Source organism: Lethenteron reissneri, chromosome 23 (genome assembly GCF_015708825.2).
Source record: "Lethenteron reissneri isolate LAM-NWPU_2019-01 chromosome 23, ASM1570882v1, whole genome shotgun sequence".
Taxonomy (NCBI): Eukaryota; Metazoa; Chordata; class Hyperoartia; order Petromyzontiformes; family Petromyzontidae; genus Lethenteron; species Lethenteron reissneri.
In genome coordinates this window covers 21937944-21956847 of record NC_083801.1, presented here as the reverse complement: position 1 = coordinate 21956847, position 18904 = coordinate 21937944, and the positions used below count along the sequence as shown (strand labels likewise).

Genomic DNA, 18904 nt, shown 5'->3' with positions numbered 1-18904 from the left:
TCTCAACTCAGCAGAGGGCATCATCTCATGCGGCACGTGCAGTCCTCGCCTAGCACATCACCAATCACAATTGCCCGGGCCGGTTAAAGTGAAACTAGATAGAGCCAAGGGCAGATCGATGACTTCATACGCACGCCTTGGCTCCGTTATTGCATAACAGTGTTCTTACGGGGTTATTTCGAAACAAGTTACGTTACATAATTTCGTCTTGTGACAATGCTTTTACGTAAACGAGTCTGGACTGTGTGTGCGTGCGGGCTGCTGCTGCTACGACTGCTGCTACAGTGTTGGATTCGATTCCGTGAAATGTTGAGGTGTACTTTGACATTGTAAATGGCAATTAAAGTTTTTTTTAATGAACGGTTCTGTTTTTTTCCCTGCCAATTGTTTGCTGCGTTTGGAATTATTTGGCGCTCAGGAATCAGTTGTAATTATTTGCTTTTTCACACCAAACTGTGTCCTACCTAATTTTTCCCAAGCCTTACTGGGAACAGAAACTCGCGGTCTAAAGACGCCCCGTTATCTGATTTCAAAAGACCAAAATGCCCGAAATGTGCCCAATGTCGTTCTCAGTAGCTAAGCAGGCTCGAGGGCCTGGCGGGTGCGTGGATGGGCGACCTCCTGGTTGCTGCGGGCGTGGGACTCGCAGCGCGTGGCCAGGAGGAGAGATGGTCGCGCCGATGCGTGCTTGGGTTGTCTTCGGGTGAGCCGCTCTTACTCCCACAGGAAGCCAAACGCTCAGCACTAATGCTCCGAGCCAAACAGTCCAATGTAGCAGCGTCTACTTGAACGATAATCTTCAGACTCGGCGTGGTGTTTTTGTTCCCTGGGTATTGACGGTAAACGCGATATCGTCTGGAGTGAGAGTGCCTGCGCCCGAGTCCTGCACGTGGGTTTCGTCACACCGCGTCGCTCCGAGGTGGACCAAAAAATAAACCCCACAAAGAAAGAAGGGACAAACAATCCATTCAAAGTGTCGACTGGCAGAAAAAGATAAACAGCCCGAGGAGAGCGCGGCTGACAGAGACCGACATGAAGGGAGCAGTGATCAAAGGGGAGATTGAGTGATTGCAGCAGCATGGATTTCTGCTGCTGTGTGCTAGAGGCAGTGGTAAGAAAGGGGCCGAGCGTGAGGAGGCTTTCATCCAGAAGCAGAGCGAGATGTTTGTCTTGTTGGAAACTAAAATCTGAATCCCGTGGCCGAGCGGTGGCGCGTTCGCCGCTCGAGGCAGAGATTCGCGGATGCGAATCGAGCGGCCGCCCCGGTTAATACTACTGCGGTGGTGGTAAAATATTAATCGTGGCAATACTACGCTGCACAATGGAAGTTAAAGATCCCGTGACGGAAGTCGCAGGAGTAGGTCATTGTGTGCTAGCGTCAGGGTCCAAATTTAAAAAAATGTACCCGCAAACTACTCTATTGGAATAGGCAGAGCAATCACCGCCCCTTACTGTAAAAAACTCCTGAAAATTACTCACAAGACTCAGGCTATCCTGGGTGCAGACTATTAATACTGTCCATAAGTATACAGGCGAGCTAATAGCTGAGTTTCTCCTGGCCTATTTAGGCCAGAAGGACCATTTTGCCCGAAACGTCGCCTATTAAATATTTACAATTTTAAAGGTCGCAGTGTTATTGACAAAAGTTGTTTTTTTGTTCATTTGCGATTGCCGCACCACTGCCAACGCGACAGCATCGCCAACGAACGTGCGTCACGTGGTGGGATTGCTTCATCGGTGGTGATTTTATTTGAAGAAGCAGCAGCAGCAGCACACACGTGGCCGCTGCGCGTGCGGCGTTCACACTGGGAGGGAAGAGTCAACATCACTCGGTGCGTTTGTGTGTTTGCTCAAGCGCCGTGTGAGAAAGGCCAGGCGCAGTAAAGCGATCGAATGAGAAACGTGACGATTCAGTGGGCTGCGGCATGAACGCAGAGAAATAAGTCCTTGAGGTATGGAGACCTAATTTATGATGATGTTAAGTAGGCGCGTCATGCCCCAATGAGGTTACCCTGGGCACCTGCTTGTTTAACTGTATATCTATATGTGTGTACGTCATCTGTGAACAAAAAAAATATTTACAGGTATGCACTCTTGTTTAATGCCATACTTTTATTCCACATTTTTCAATTCCACAATTATTCGTGAAGGAAAAATTGAACGTCCCCGACTCAAAGAAAGTGATTATTACTCGTTACCATGATTAACAAAAACAACCATTTACAATGCGGGTAAAGCCTTTGCCAGACAGCCCGTATCATACACCAGAAACCCATCCCTAAAATCTACCTTGCCTCGACACTTTACCAAAGTCCCACAATCCATCAATCACCTTTCGTGTGTATGCGTTGTCTAACACACAATACCATCAAGTCACATGTAATTGAGAACAGGGTACAATTGTTTTTTTTTGTGTGTGTATATATATAAAAGTATATGTACCAAATTTAATATCGTGACACTTTCATTTCTAACATCCGCCTACCATTGTCACTTACTTTAGGACCTGCGCTGACCATCGTGGTAAAGTATGGTCAAACAACCCCAAGACCAATAAGGCATGGGGAGGCCTTCATCCAGCAGTGGCTTGAAAAAGGGCTGTAAGCCGTTATTATTTAGTAGAGATTAGAGGCTTCGGAGTACATATCTAGTTATGTTGTGAAGTACCTTACTTTGTAAAGCAGTTGCCAAAAGTGGAGTTCCTTTGTTAAGCTTCAATACACTTAAGTTGAATTAAGTGTCTTACAAATTGTATTCTAATGGGAATGAAAACGAAGTTTATACACAATCAAGTTCGCGTGAATGCCGAATTATCACACGGGCAGCGTTCACGTGACCTCTCCCGTTTTAAACGTCGAATGGTCACGCGTTACAAACAACGGTCCTGTATACAAACCATTGCGCTGCGCGTGTAAGCTGTGAAGCGATGCTCGCGTGGCGATATTGCGGATTAATCTTACATCTTTTGTTTTCACGGACATCAACAAAACCTCAAGTCCCAAAAGCGCAGCACGAGCAAGAGGAGTTCCGTGCCGAGACGATGACAGCGACTGATCTTTTTCAGAAGGTGCAGATTTGCTTTTTTAAAAATCAGTGTCGCAAATGACCTTCGTATTAATCCAGTGACATTTCACTCACATTTATTTATCGACTGGCCCAAAAATTAAACAAAAAGAGCAATAATGGGGGGAAAAAAGCTATTTAATTATAGATTTGTAGATTAACGTTCAGATTTGTATTAGTCTATGTTGAAGGCACCCCCCCAATCACCAAGTATAAGACAAGACATGCAGTGAATGGCCAATCCCCCCGTTCCCCGACTCCCCCCACACCTGTCATCCCTCTGCAGATTAATTAGCGTAATTACAGTCGGTGTTTCACGTAAAACGTCGCGTGTGTACAAGCGAATCCTCACGCACGGTCCCGTCTGCGGTACATTCTACGCCGCGACACCCAACCACACAGCGAGCGCAATGTACAAAGCTTTGCTGCAATTTGTAGACGACCCCCCACTCCTTCCCAACTAAAAAATAAAGACGACGCACTCAAGAAGAGGCTCGGCGTCAATCCGACACGAGCACACGGGGCTCCGCGAGCTGCAGACCTGGCGACGCTCCCAGTAATCACGGAGCGTTGGGCCAACGTTGAGTGAACGTTGGGTGAACGTTGAGTGAACGTTGAGCCAACGTTGAGTCAAAGTTTCATGTTTACCGGGACACCGCAATGCTTTTTTTTCCTCTTCCAGGCCTACGAATATCCTCAGTTAAAAACACGTGGATTGATCACGCGCTGCACGCGCCCGATGATTACGAGACACGTGTTAACATCGCGTCGATTCATTTGAACGGGCATTCCTCAGCCAATCTTGATCTGAGGCTGTCGTGACTGCAGGAATCCATACTCTTTGGTTCTTTCGGTAAAGTCACGTAGGTATAAAATCAAATAAATCACGACGTTTCGATCGCAACACAAGCGGACGTCCTCAGCAGTTCCACTGCTGGATGATAATTGTTTCCGCCTGAGGACGACCGCTTGCGTTGCGATCAAAACGGCGTGATTTATTGTATTTTCTACCTACGCGACTTTACCGAAAGAACCAAAGAGTATGGATTCCTACAGTCACTTGGAGAGACAAAGCCCCCCCCCCCCCGCGTAGCCTGAACACACCGCTGGGGCAAGCGCCGTGACAGCAAGCATCCGTGAAGGCGCACGAGCGGGGTGGGGTGGTCAACAGCACACCCACACACGCGATCTCTGATCAACTTGAACCGGTACTTTAGCAATCATGAGGCACGTGCAGCGCAGGACGAATCAACTCGTATTCATCGTGGTCTGTCGCGAAGAACTGCAGGTGGGGAAGACCCCTGCCGCGTGATGACGGTGGAATCCCGCGCCCTTCCCCCTCCTTTAAACAAAACAAAACACTGCGAGCAACGCGCATAGCAGCCACTAGGGGGCGCTACTACGCGCAGCTGATATCGATCACCTGCTGGAGGTGAAGGCCCCGGCGCGTCTGGCTTCTTCCCCCCACCTCCTCCTCACACCCCGCGTTGTTTCTGCTGCCGCTAAGTGCCGAGTCCAATGGCCCACCGCGGGCTACCGGGAGTAGCGGGGTGCAACCCGGGGACGGCCCCACCCGATTTGGTGCCATTTAGACGATGATGATCACCCTGCACACAAGCAGCTGTGATGGGCTGCGGATGGGGCTTATGTCGTCGGCTATGCAGACAAATCCACCGTTGTACTAGACTTCTATGCTCCCACAGCTATGCAACGCCCTCGCCCGCTCCCGCCTGCCTGCGCCCGCTTTCACCAACCGGCACTGACCAGCGTGGTGAAGTATGGTCAAACAACCTTCCACTCCCACTATCCGCACACCGCCTGTGTACACATGGCCATCAATGGAGAATTGTGTGAGAGTGTCAAATGAAAAACACATCGAATTTAAATCTGCAACCGCTCTGAAGTCAACGCAATTGGCCACATGGCAAAATCGGTTGCACACTTCATTCTGTTTTGGCCACATTCCACGGCCCAGTTGTGCGCTGGCGCATCTGCGCCCCCCAATCCAAATCGTGCTGCCACACACGGTGCCCCCATCCATGGGTCTCGTGGCGTCTATCGTCTGTAAATCAATTTCGCCACGAGCACAAATTCCGTTACCCCCGTGCTCCCGTGTACAAGATCGCGACCTTAATGGGCTCTCGGCTGGTCTCGAGAGAAATTAACGAGCGAATGATCTTGGCCATGTCCGTATGTGGACGGCCTTGCAAGTGCGCGGTTTTGAGAGATGCGTCGTTTCCTGCAAGAAAAAACAACGCCGTGAATTACCCTATACGTGTTGCCACCGTACTACTGTGATCACAAAATCATTCCATAGATGATACGCACCACAAGCACACATTTACCATGTATATGATAAAGTCTACTAAATAGGGAAAACCCAGACGACGTCATCGCCCCCTGCTGGCAGACTAATGCCCCACTTGCAGCCCCCCCCCCCCCCCCCCCCAGTTGGCTGGGCTGCAGCAGGGCATTGGAATGGTTGAGATGGACATCTAAGGCGCTTCGAGTTACTTGAGGCATATAAGCGCCCTATATATGCAATTTTCTCATCCCATATATGATATTTAACATATATACATTTACCATATATTTTAGGCTGAAACGTCGATAATTAGCATTTCCTAATCGACCGTTGAATCCTCTTAATCCTAATTAACAAGTAATTTTTATTAAGCTCACGTTCAGCCCGCCCACCGGCAACTTGATAACACCGTATACGATAGGTTGGTTAACCGACGGTGAAAATGAACCCCTTTAATATCGTGATTAATCGATTTAAATTAACCCGACGCGACAGCTCTACAGGTGCAAGGGGCACGCACACACATATGCACGGTCTACAACGTGTGCATACACAAGTAGCAGTAGTAGTAGTAATACATTCATGTAATATACACAGGGCTGAGGAGGAGGAGGAGGACAGTATACATGCACCGAGTACAGTGTGTGTACGTTGAACTTCCTTCGCACCGTACGTAGCCAACCACGCTCATTGGAGGTGCGGGCCTGGCGACAGAGCGCCTCGCGCAGAGGGGGGCCTGGGTTCGAAGCCTCACTCGGGCGCCTTAGCGTGCGCGGTTTGTATGGTCTCCCTCTGTCACACGTGGGGTTCTCCAGATTCCCCAGTTTCCTCCCCTTAATTAATATAAAAATAATACACCTTGTAATGGCGTTGGCCGAACATGCCAATGCAGGACCGCTCTTGAAAGGGAGCCCTTCAGACTCGGCGTGGCATTGCCACGTGAGTCATCGGTGTTTACATCGGACCATCTTGACAATTACTCACACCCCTAAAATGTGTATCCTTTCCTCGTTATCTTCGACCGTTTAAAATGACAAAGCGACATTCTGCTCCGCGTGATGCCAGTAAATCGTGCAAAGTTTGCTCAACATCCCATGTTCAGTTTCAATGTCTAACACCCGCCTACGCAGCGCCATCTATTCACACTACACGATGCTCAACCTCCCTAATCGCTCTCTCTAAAACATTCACATCGTGTTAGATTGTCGGCTATTCCGCCAAGTGAATTGGAATTGAATTGGAATTGGGGCACACTATGTTTTTAGGAATCGGATTTTTTTTTAAACGTATAAATGAATCCTCTTTCAGGCCCAATTTGCACAAAAACACGATGCACAATTTCAGTTTTACTTGGAGTGCAACAAATCAGGATCGTGGCAATGCAGGAGTTGTTGTTTTTGTCGTTTAAACATCATAGCGAATGCAGCGCCCTCCAACGCCTGCAGAGGTGACAAGAACCCGTAACATTAGCGCGTGTGTTCATTGAAGAACAGTGGGGATTGTTCTGAGACTGCGAATCGATGTTGATAATTTACGTGAATTAAAGATGCGCTTCTTTTGAGGTCACCGCCGGTAACAATTCACGCTCCCCTCGTCGTACGAAGACCATTGTGATGCATTGTAGCGCCTCTAGTGGTTGACGGATCACACGAAGCCACTGCCAAGCACCACGAACGATACAAAAAAGAACACATCAATGCTCGCAGGTGCGAAGCGCGTATCGCGGGCGCAAATATAGTTTTTTTTTTTACCTGCGAATGACGCAACGTTACACCCCTAGGTGAATCTACTCTCATTAAACTCTATAATATATATTTTTACAATAAAATAAAATAATGTGCATTTCATTTGTGTGTGGCGTTACAGGTCGAACAAAGAACGAGGGGATAAACGGTGGAGATTTAGAAAACAATTCAGAGGCAGGGATTTTCATGAACATTCCGTCCAATGAGTGTGCACGCCAGTTCGCTAACCAACTACGCGTAACAAAGCATAGCCTCTACGTACAACGCTGCAAACCGTCGATGTCAGGATTCCTTTCACGGGCTTACTCGGACTTAGGAAAATGCAAAAGCTTGTTAATATTCAAAGAGCGTTTTCAAACAACTGCAAACGATAAACATTTCGAATCCATTTGGTGAATAATTTAGCAGAAATTGTTTGTTGTTTTTGTCATATACCATCGGAATAAATTTCAATAATTCAGTTTTCCGGTCTGGGTCACTGTAACCCTGTAACCGTAACAGCCAATTCGAAGCTTTTGACTTGTCGAAATAGGCCCGGGCAGCAATAGACCTTGATATCAATGTTCGTGCAATGATTCAGTTGTAACGCGTCTGACAATTGCCGCACACCCTCGGGCACATAATAACCTCTGCACCTCTGGCTGACGAATCAGAAGGATGTCCCCCCCCATCGCCCACCCCCCCCCCATCTCCTACCCCCCCCCATCTCCCCCCCCCCATCTCCCCCCCCCCACATCTCCCCCCCCACAATTTGACACCCGCCCAGATAGGGTCAAGCGAGCTTTCGGCCAGAAAAAAAGTGTAAATTTTGGCAAAACGATTGCGCACGCGACGCACGCAGTGATGTTGGCAATGTGAATGTCAAGGCCACACGGACTGAGCGGCGCCAAAAACACCGATCCTGAAAAACTGGGCGCAGCGCGATCCAAGGAGGGATGTCCTAAACCGGCTTGAACACTGGTCACCACGTGTGCCGGGTCCCCCCCCCCCCCCCCCCCCGCGTGCCCGGTGTGCAGGGACTACCGGTCGCGTACACGCGAGCGTGGGTCGCGGCTCGCACACAAAGCCCAGCGTGTTCATTAAGTCACTGTTAACTAATCACCAAATCCCAACGTCCACCTCTCGTGGTAATCACAAAATCATAACGGACCGTCTGTGTGCACGGAAACCCAGACAAACTCATAACCTTTACATCACCCAACCCGGCATCTAGAGGCAAACAGCTTGTAGAGTTCATCGCGTACAGGACCACTACACGATCGGCATGATTCACAACCGACAAACGAGACGCACGCGGCGGTGGCCGAGCAGCGAGTCGCTACCGCGGCGCTGCGCCGCCCTCATTTATGCTGGCCCTGGGATCCCACCCCGCCGCTACCGCCGCTGCCACCGCCGCTACCGCTGCTGCTGCTGCTGCTACTGCTGCTGGTGGTGCGACCGGTGTGGCGGAAGGAGTGGAACACGCGGATGGCCTTGTGTCCCTGCAACGGAGCGTTGGGGTCTCCCGCGTCGGCCGGAGATTTTCCATTCTGCTGGTAAGGGGTTGGGTGGTGGTGGTGGGTGGTGGTGGTGGACGGATGTGGCAGTGGATGGTGGCAGTTGGTAGGTGGTGACGCAGGTGGTGGTGGTGGCAAGGAGGGATTCGTGGGAGAGAGAGAGAAGGAAGAGAATCAGTGACGCACGAGTCGACCGCCCAGACACTCCCTTGGGTCGTGCAGGGAGCTCTGTGCAGAGAGATTAAAGGTGGTTTGTTTCCGGCTGCAGCCAAGTATCTATTGTCTAGCCGAGAATTTCTCAAACTCCGCTTCTCTTATCCACCGATACAGTCCATGTCTCCATGGGAACGCCACAACACTGCTATGAAACTCACATAATTTCCCTCTCCACCGCCGCTGCCGCGGCACACGCAGCGATAAATGTTGGCCGTGCTGCACTTCAGCGGGGTTACTTTTTAGATTACAATCCTTTGCGTTGTGCTACGTTTGCACCGTCCCGACTGCTCGCGAAGGCTTCGTTTTTGTCACCGTAAATTTTGCCTCCAGGTAATTAAACGCCATGTACATAAACTCAGGACTCCTTTGCAAAAGCCATCACCCACATCTATATAGAAAGGTAATCGACCAAGGTGATGAATCTCCAAGATTGTCTTTAATTGTTTGGTAAACTGTCGGAAGGTATAATGATGCATCGCTTAAAACTGCTCTGGCAACAATTGGGGATTCTTATGTTTTATTTGTGCCCGTTGCACGGAATGGGTTGGCATGACCCCTGCAGACACTTAGCGATACTCTAAACTAAAACTATTTGAATATAAACCATTTTATTTGGCCAGGTAAGGCCCACTGAGCTATGTAGCTTTGATTCAGAAGTGACCTGGTCACAAATGATAGCCCAACGAAGTGGCTTTTCAAGTGGAAATTTATAGCAGCCAAATACTATAAACGCGTGTTGCTAATTATAAATGTGGAGGGACCCGCAGAAAAAATCCACGCGATCACGGGGAGAGCACGCAAACTCCAAATATACAGCAGCAGGCATCAGGGTCGGGAATGCATTAATCCGCTGTTGGAGAGGGGGGGGCAGAATCGTTACACCTGGAGGGGGCCATATAGATGGAACACACTGCAGCAGCAGGGTTCTCGTTGGCAAATCGCATTAAACACGAATGGGAAATTCCTCCGCATCACATTGACAACGCTCCAGCTGGAGCGCTCGCTCGGCACGCCGCACACGGCATGCCACCTGCCCCAGCCTCGCAAACCCCCCACCCCCCGGTGCCACCAAGCGGACGGCGACGAGCCCGGCCCATCGCGGTTACCTGCTGAGCGCCGTCCGCCGGCCCCGCCTGCCGCGGCACGCCAGGGGTCCCTGGGAGCGTGCGCCGAGGGGTGGCCTCCCCCGCCACCGGTGGGGGTCACCGGGGTCACCGGGGTCACAGCATTCGGCGACGTGCCGGGGGGGCCCTGCGCACGGGGAGGGGTCGGGGGGTTTCGGGGAGACGGAAACGGGGAGGGGATGAAGATGGAGAAGGCACGGTGGGGGGGAGGGGGGCATGGCGTTAGCGCTTGGGGGGCGACTGGCAGCGTTGGGCCATCCCAGAAGCGGTTAGTAACTGTGACAAAATCATTTTGTGTTGTGTTAATAAATTAGGATCACACGCGGGGGGGGGGGGGGGGGGGGGGCAAGCAGTGAGGGCATCGTCCCTGCTAGCGCACGGGGTACACGGCACAGTCGCTGTCGTTATGTCCGCCCCAATCGCAGCCACACGCGGGTTACCTGGCTGCTCACTGGCTACTGTAAATCAGAAGCCCATGGACTTGCAGAGAAAACGAAGTTCCATTCTCCACGCAACCAAACACGGGTGCCACGCGCTACTGACACCTAACTGTCTCCTCCCGTCGGTGTGGGATTGCATGGGGTGTTGGCAGCTGCCCCACTGTCTCCTTCGGACAGAGGGGTAGGAGCCACCATGCTTCACAGACCCCACCCCCCATCCCGCCTCTCCCGGCTACTCAACTCGGCTGTTACCGGCCACACGAGCCGCAGCTTCACATCCATTCCGGCGCTCCTAAATCACACCGCGCTGCCCTTGTGGTCACTGCCGGTGAAAAGCGCGCAACTTCCAGATGCGGGCATGAGAAAACGAGCAGCGCGCTGCGTGCCCAGGCCCCCCCCCCCCCTCCCACGCGACCCCGCGTGCATGCGTGCGAGCACAGGAACGAGCGAATGAGCAACATCGCAGAACCCCCCCCCCCCCCCCCCCGTTCGCGTGCGTCGCAGCGAGCGCCAAGCGGACGTGCCGTGTACCCCGAGTCTAACTTCACCCACGGGAGGTGCACACGGGGGGACCGGGACGCATGCAGGCTGTGAGAGCGAGCGCACGCGCGCACGCGCGCACGCGCATGCTGGTGCAGGGATATGCAGGCGAGCGGCTGTGCGTGAAGGGAGACAGAGTTATCAGAGCGGGCATTGCGAAACCCTCGGCACGAGCGGGTCAATTATTTTTTTGCCGGCGTCATCAGCCCCACGGCCTCGCGCAGCGAAAACCTCAAAGGGACGGCCTCAAATGTTCCGCTCCGAGCCTGGCTCGGCATCGGGCAGCGTGACGGGGCAGGTTTGCTCGCGAGGCTTGGTCGCTTGCTCATCTGACGAGGCAATTCAGCGGCAATGCGTCGGTGAAGGGTTCGCAATGCCCGGGGTTACAGAGCGGTTATCGAAACGCGCGGAGACCAACCGAGCACCAAAGCACAAAATCCACCCCAAACGGAAAAAAAAGAGAAGAAAAGAGGGGAGCGGTGCCCAGACCCACAGCGACCAGCGGCGCCAGCCGCCCGTCTAAACACGCACGCGCCTGTGCAATTATGCATGTCGCGAGGTTCGATAATTGTAAAAAATAAATTAAACAAATGCAAGGAAATAAATAAAGGTACTGAGCATGTCACAGCAGATTCCAAACGATGCACATCGAGTCTACGAGCAGGCTGCATGTACATCAGTGCACTGGTGCGTACACGAGCGTACATGCCAGCGATTAAAACTGCGATTTCCATCCTCCTGCACCGGTGGGGATGGAAAGACGCGGGCAGTTCGGGTTAAATGCACAGAGTAAATAATAATAATAATGCTAGCAGAAGGAGTGATAGTTTAGTAATATCAAGGCAAGCTGGGTGCGAGCGGTGTCGCAGGTGAGGTCACAGTTGGCCGCGTCAGCATCTCGCCGGGCGGACCGCCTCGAACCGCTCCGACAGCGCAGAGGCCCAGTCACTCCCCCGAGAGATCGAAGCGGAGAGCACCCAGAGAACTCATCACAGAAGCGGGTCCAGGGAGGGAAGAAGGAATGTTTGTGCGGGCTGATTTGAGAAAAACACAAGGGAACCTGTAGCAACTGATCGGCAGACAGGGATGGCTTTGGTAGCAGGGGTGGTTTGGATTTTACAGATGGTTTTTTTACGCTGGTTTTCAATTTCTCTTCTCGCGGCCGCTCCTCCGTGATCTGCTGTGGTGAAGCCGCAGCCGCCACCGCCGCCGCTTTATCATCGACGGGCGGTGGCGTCTTGGGCACGGAGATCTCCTTAATCGTGGTCTCCAGCTCTCGGATCGTCTCTTCCAAGCTGTCCAGGCTGCGGTAGGTGTTTTGCCGGATCTCCTCCGTGCGCTCAATGCTCATACCTTCTTCTTCTTCTTCACCCTTGCCGCCTCCGCCACCACCCCCGTCGCCACCGTCGCCACCGCCGCCGCCATCATCATCATCACCCGCAACCCCGACCTGAGGGCCCCGCGGTGGAACCGCCGCCGCCGCCGCTTTGGCTACCACCTGCGAACCCCTCTGCTCGGAACCCACCAGAGCCGCCCGAGAGGAGCCGCCCTCGGGCCCCGGCGCCTCCCTGCCCTGGGCGGCGTGCTCGCGATCCGGCCGCTCGTCCCCGTCCGGCACCAGCTCCAGGGTCTTCTTCCCCGAGCGCGTTCCCGAGCGCAGCGCCGAGGTGAGCGCCGCCAGCTGCTTGCGGGGGAAGCGGATGCGGAACTTGGAGGAGGACGTCGTCTTGCCGTCCTTGTCGCCGGCGCCGTGCTTACCCTTGGTCGGCGCCGTGGCGCCCGCCCCCCACCCCCCCCGCGCCCCCCCTCGCCGCGCCGCCTCCGCGTCGTCCCAGGGCGCGGCGCCGCCCGCGTGCTCCTGCGCCGACTCGGGCATCTGGCTGATCTCCACGTCGGAGAACTCCGCCTCCCGCTCGGCGGTGGAGTTGCGCTGGCCGGGCGAGGAGTCGCCCTGGTTCTGCCAGTCCTGCTCCATTCGGTCCAGGTCCGACTCCTCGAAGATGGTGGACAGGCGCTTGTAGGCGGCGCGGATGTCCATGGGCTCGTCGAATATGACGATGATGGGCTGCTTCTTGCTGTGGTACGTCGTCTGGGAGGTCTCGGAGGTCTGGGCCTCGCCGTGCGCGTAGCCGGGGGCCGCCGCGCCGCCGCCCCCCCCTCCCGTCGCCGCGTCCGCGCCGTCGCGCCCCCCCCTGCCGTGGCCCGCGCCGGTGCCCGGCCCCGCCTTGTTGGTCACCATGAGCGAGGTGATCTCGTCGCCGGCACCGCTCACAATCTGGGCGGCCTGCTCGTGCGACATGGCCTGCACGTGGCTCTCGCGGATGAGGAACGCCAGCTTCTCCTTGACGACGCCGTCCGCTCCCTCCTCTTCTCCACCGCTGCCACCGCCGGGAGGCACCGTCTCCGAGGTGATCTCCTCGATGTAGCGGATCGTTATGGTCTTCGGCGCCTGCGCCCCGCGGTCCAGCACGCCGCTCTGCTGGTACACCGTCACCGTGCTCTGCTGGCCGTCACGGGCCGACGATTGCGTGAACGTCTCCCTGGTGGCCCCGGCGGGAAGGCTCGCGCCAACCGGGCCTTGCGGGAAGCCCGGTTCCGAAGCCGCCACGATGGCGCCGGCGCCCTCCCGTGCCGCGCCGTTCCCGGCGGACGTCCCCCCTCCGCTGGCCAGCGGGACCGCCGACGCGTCCTCGGCCGTGGCGCGAGGCTCCGCCGGCGGCCTTCCCGCCGGCTCGTCCATCTGCGTTTGGATTTGTGGGGAGAAGGTGACGCTTCGTTTGGCGGCGGCCAGGCCTTCCGAGGGATGCGCCCTGCGCTTGCGGCCCTCTTCGGGCTGTTCGGAGCCACTCGGCGGACGGGCGGGCCGCTCGTGCGGGCCCGACCCTGTGACCTCCGCAGAGCCGGGCAGCTCGGGTGAGCGCTCGTAATACACGATGGTGCACGCATCATCCTGGCTCTCGCCGGGCGCTTGCGGGAAAGTGAATTTGCAAGAGTGAACCTGCGACAGGAGAGAGAGAGAGAAGAAGAGAAAGAGTTGAAGTTAAAAGGAAACTAAAATGAATGCACATTAATAAAAATGTTAACGCTTAAATAATGTATTAGAAAAAAAGACGTTAGGAGTCACGCATTTCATATTATATTTCACCAGACGTTACTAATAAGCCAAGAGAGTAATAATAGTTTTTTTCCCCCCCATGAAATTGAAACGTTACTGATGTTTGTTATAATTGCAATTATTCATGCCCTCGTCGAAAGAAAGAAAAAAGAGAAAACCCCCACCAGTGCGGTTTTGTTAAGGGCGAATTGAATGGGTGCGTTAACTCGAATTAATGCTCTGAATAACGGCACTTTATAACCGACTGCTCGAGAGAAAGGCACCGTCGGGCGGGCGGGCGTGCCGCAGCAGTAACCTGCACCAGCGGAGGCTCCCAGATCCATCATTCTGATGAGCAATATCATCCCGCCAATACATTCCGTGACGGCACATTCACCACGGCTACATTACCGTTAAAAATTAATAACGCCCGTGCATTTACTCCGTCGGGTGCGCGCGTGTGCGATGTCATCGCCTGCGAGAGGGAGCGAGCGCGCGACCCTCTGTGTGTGTGCGTGTGTGAACGAACGGGGCAGCAGAGCGCGGTGCGTGCGTGCAAACAAGCGGCAGGCAAGGGAAGCCACCCGTGGGTCCAAATTACCAGCAAATTACTCCGGTGGTAAGACACACGGCATCGTCGCTCCCCGTTGCAAAAACTTAGCAGGGCCTTCCTACAAAAAGTGACCAGAGACCCAGTGAGGCTTTCCTGAGTAAGCAGATGAAATGCACGAAATGTATTGTGCGTGTGTGCGCGCATGCAGAGAGGTTAGCGGAGCGGTGGGACAGCGGTTAGCGCACTGCACTACAAACCCCATGACTTGAGTCCAATTCCCGTTCACGGCCAACACCGATGATGGTTATCTGAATTGGTCCTGGCCCTCCCCTAGGTCGACTCAGAATTAAATAACTACCTAGCGTGATGTATAAACATCACCACTGGGGGAGACAAAGGCTGCCGTGCGTGGTGCTGGGCACCCACTCCCTCGTGTGACGTGCCAGCCTTCATTGGCGCCGCTCGCTAACAGCACTTGCCCCAACAGTCTGTTAAAGGCTACACGGGGGATCTGTGTCTTTGCAGGGAGGTTGAGAAGTGCTCAATGCTGCACAGCCACACCTGCGGTGAAGTTGACGTCAAAGTGCCTGTGAAGCCAAGGTCTCCGATGAATAGCCGAGACTAAACTGACAAGCGGCGAACGCCTACGCGCGATCGAGCTCTTTGGAGTCGAGCGTTGGCGGATCACTCCGACGAGCGGAGCTCGCATTATTCACCTCGAGTGCATTGGCTTTCTCTGGGTTTTACAAAGCGAATTGGCAGGGGAGCGAGAGAGTGAGTGGACAGGGCGTGCGGGTGTTCACATGCTTGTGCGTTTGTGTACACGTGTCCGTGCATGTGTATGTACGTACATGTCTGCGTACATGCGTGTGCATGCACACGTTTGTTTATGCGCGTCTGAGCATGCGTATGTGTGTGCGCATGCGTGCATGTATGTACGTGCGCATCCGTGCGTGTCCATGCATGCGTACGTCCACGAGTGTCTGTGCGTGCATGCGAACGTGCGTGTGCTCGTACGTCCGTGCATGCATCCATGCGTGCCTGTGTACGTGCACGAGTGTCCGTGCGTGCGTGTGTGCGTGCGTGCGCCCACCATCATCTCTTCCCCTGTGGGAGAAATGACTCTGAGATCCTCGCTGCACGGCAGCCCTGGGCCGCCGCCGATCCCCCGGCAAGCGTCGGCGCCCTGAAGTCGCATAAACCCCGGCAGAGACGTCAACACCACAGTGCAGCTCCCCCCCCCAGACACCCCCCCAACAAAAACCAGCAAGGGCATCGCTACGAAAAACGCCGTGGACAAAACTAACGGGGGGACTTGCTTGTGCGTGGCTGTGTGTGTATGTGGCTGTGTGTGTGTGGCTGCGTGTGTGTGGCTGTGTGTGTGTGTGGCTGTGTGTGTGTGTGGCTGTGTGTGTGTGGCTGTGTGTGTGTGTGCGTGGCTGCTTGTGGCTGCGTGTGTGTGTGTGGCTGTGTGTGTGTGTGGCTGTGTGTGCGTGGCTACTTGCCGTTGTTGTTGGGTCGGCGGGAAGTGAGAAAAAAAAGAGAAGCAAAACGAGGAATGAAATTATAAAACGCGCGTTCAAACAAGTTGGCCTCCTGGGTAGGGAGATGGTTTTGCTCATCGAGGCAAGAACAGAAACAAATTAATTATTTTTAAAAACGAAGGGGTGCCTTGACTTAATAAATTATGGGGGGGGGGGGGGGGGCGGGAAGGCAAAATTATATAGTTAGAATTCATAGCAGAGATATGGTAACTAGTTATAAGTAACTAAATAGCAAATATGTGTATAGAGAGAGAGAGAGACAGCATGGGGCAGAGAAACGCAAAGATAAATAAAAAGTTAAGCCTCTCATCATGAATCGGCGCCCTGACATTTCCATGCCCGTGGGTCGCAGTGAGTGTCACATCGGCTGTGCGTGTGTTTGTGTGCGTGCGTGTGTGCGTGCGTGCGTCCTTGGTACCACGGAAAGGACAGATGGGTGACCGAGCAAATGCAGTGAGCGGACAAGACAACTGGCGATCTGGCGATGGTGGCGGCGGACGGTTTCATGCAGGCAGGGAGTCGCGGGGGTGGTGTGGTGGTGGGGTGGGGGGCAGCTTTTGTTGGATGCAACGACGACGGGGGAGGCTGCTGCTGCTGCTGGCACAGGCGGGGGGTGGAGCATGCGATGGGCGCGGCGGCGGCGACACCCCGGGGGGACCCTCTGCGTCTCCTCGCGACGACGGCATCTCTGGGGGGTGCTGTGATCGCGTCGCGGGCCTCTGACGGAGCCCTCTCGGCGTGCGGCCGACGGCGCTCCCGGGTGGTGCTGCCCCCCCCCCCGCGCCGCTGCCACCACCGAGAGGGCGATCGATCTCCGATCGGCGTCTCGTCGATGGGCCGCGTCTCGCTGAAAGCTCAATGGAGTCGAAGCCGGCCCATGGTCGCGAAGATTAAACAAAAGCCACTGGGAGGGGTTGATCTGGAAGGCCTCTCTAATTCGATCGACTCAATGATTTTGTTCGTATGATTAAATAAAACGGTTTCTTCACAGGTATATACTTAGACAAGTATCAATGATATAGAGGCAAGGATGCTGAAATGTGGTATAAATATTGTCTCGTCAATGCTTATTGTGGCATAATCCGAAAACATAAATTTCGGCCCCAAAAATTACAGGCCAGAAGTTGATTAATTAGTTTCACTCGTAGGGTTAGGGTCGGCCTAAAGAATGCTGGTTTAATATTTACGCTAAATGATGACATCATCAGTGAACCAAGTAATGTGCCTCCCAGAGAGTGTGCTGCTGCAGAAAGACACTACACTCCCATACATACACACGCACGCACGTGTATGACCAAATCATTTTAGTAGCTAAGCAGGCTTTGGCCTGGCTTGTTCTTGGAGGGGTGACTACAGGAGCTTGCGAGGTGTTGTGGGCCGAGCATCTTCAAGATGCCCACGAGATGGCAGCGTTGAATGTTCACCCCGAGGATGTGGAATTTATCCGCGTTCTCCCAAATTGAAGCCAAACATCCCAATGTAGCAGGCACCTCATGAAAAACGTTCTTGAGGCTCAGTGAGACTTTGTAAAGTGAATATTTAGTGTAACTATTAGTACGCTATTATTATTATATTCTGTACACACACGTGCCCTAAGAGAGCTGGTTGAAGTGTCGCCCCTTGAGTCACCAGATGCGGCATTGTGGGTTTGCATCATGGCGGAATGGAGATTTCCATGCGGATGCAGCGATGGCAGCGGCAATGTACGGACAGCGTGACGCCGCACGAATGGCATGGCGTCGCACGCACGCACGACCGATACGACAAACGTCAAAAAACCGACGATGAAGGCGAGAAGGGGGGGGGGGGGTGGCAGCGCACGGAGCGATGGGGCATGGGACAGAGGTGAGGGTTTTGTCCATCTGCGAAACGGAGCCAACTTGCCTCCTCGTCTATAAAGAGGTGGGCTGCGGCCCGGTCCCAGGGCTCAGTGAGCGTACAGTAAAAGTAAGGGACGTAGTAGGATTGCTGGAGGTAGGACTGTGCACACGCGCGCACAGATAAACACACGCATACAGACAGACACGCACGGGCAAACACGCGCATCCGCAGAGAAAGACAGCACAGTGTAAAGGAGAGCAAAGATGGCTTTGCATAGGTACAGGAATTTTGCACAACATCGGCATAAACCAGAAATAGGCAGAGATACGGTTACAGTCCCCTTGCTCGAGTGTATCTCTGTGTGTGTGTACACACGTGTGCGTGTTATGGCGCTGTGTGGATCGGTCCTGGGCCTCCCACAAGGTTGACTCAGCCTTAAAATGAGTACCTGTAAGAGAGTGTGTCAATTTCAGCAATGGGAAGACAAAGGTGGGCGGGCGGGAGTGGTCCTGGCCATACCACCCACCATGTGGACCGTGCCAGCCCGAGTAGGAGCTCGCTAATAGAACCTTGCCCCGACAGTCTGTGCAAGGCTTTATGGGGGATCTTTGTATGTGTACGTGCGCGCGATTTTACGACGCGTCGCATTCTCCCGTGGAATATGAATGTGGGGCATTGTAGGAGATCGCGGCGGCGGGTCGAAACGCCAGAGCAGCGGCAAAAGCAGGGGTGCGCACAATCGACGCACTAAGTGCCGGTAGGGAGGGAGGCGGGCAGCAATCGCGGGGAGCGAGCGGGGTCCTGCAAGAGCGGGAGGGAAGACGACGCAGCTAGGTACTCAATAATAGGAGCCGAGGTCGTTCACGCGGACACGAAGCCGTTAAGAGATTCGCCAACAAATGCCATACGGGTAATAGAGGACTGAAGCTTATTAAAGTTATGCCGAAGCAATGGTAACTGCAG

At 54.0% G+C, this 18904-nt stretch overlaps 1 protein-coding gene across 1 annotated transcript in view; it reads right to left on the bottom strand.

Annotated features, from left to right (window-relative positions):
* Nucleotides 1-7858: 7858 nt before the first annotated feature.
* LOC133346199 (sickle tail protein homolog) overlaps nt 7859-18904 on the bottom strand; it is a 190492-nt gene continuing 179446 nt past the window's right edge. The window contains 6 exon segments of the mRNA XM_061557694.1: nt 7859-8645; nt 9932-9976; nt 9978-10076; nt 11990-13927; nt 15670-15762; nt 18005-18100. Of these exon segments, the coding sequence (XP_061413678.1) occupies nt 8454-8645; nt 9932-9976; nt 9978-10076; nt 11990-13927; nt 15670-15762; nt 18005-18100 (2463 nt within the window). The 3' untranslated portion in view covers nt 7859-8453.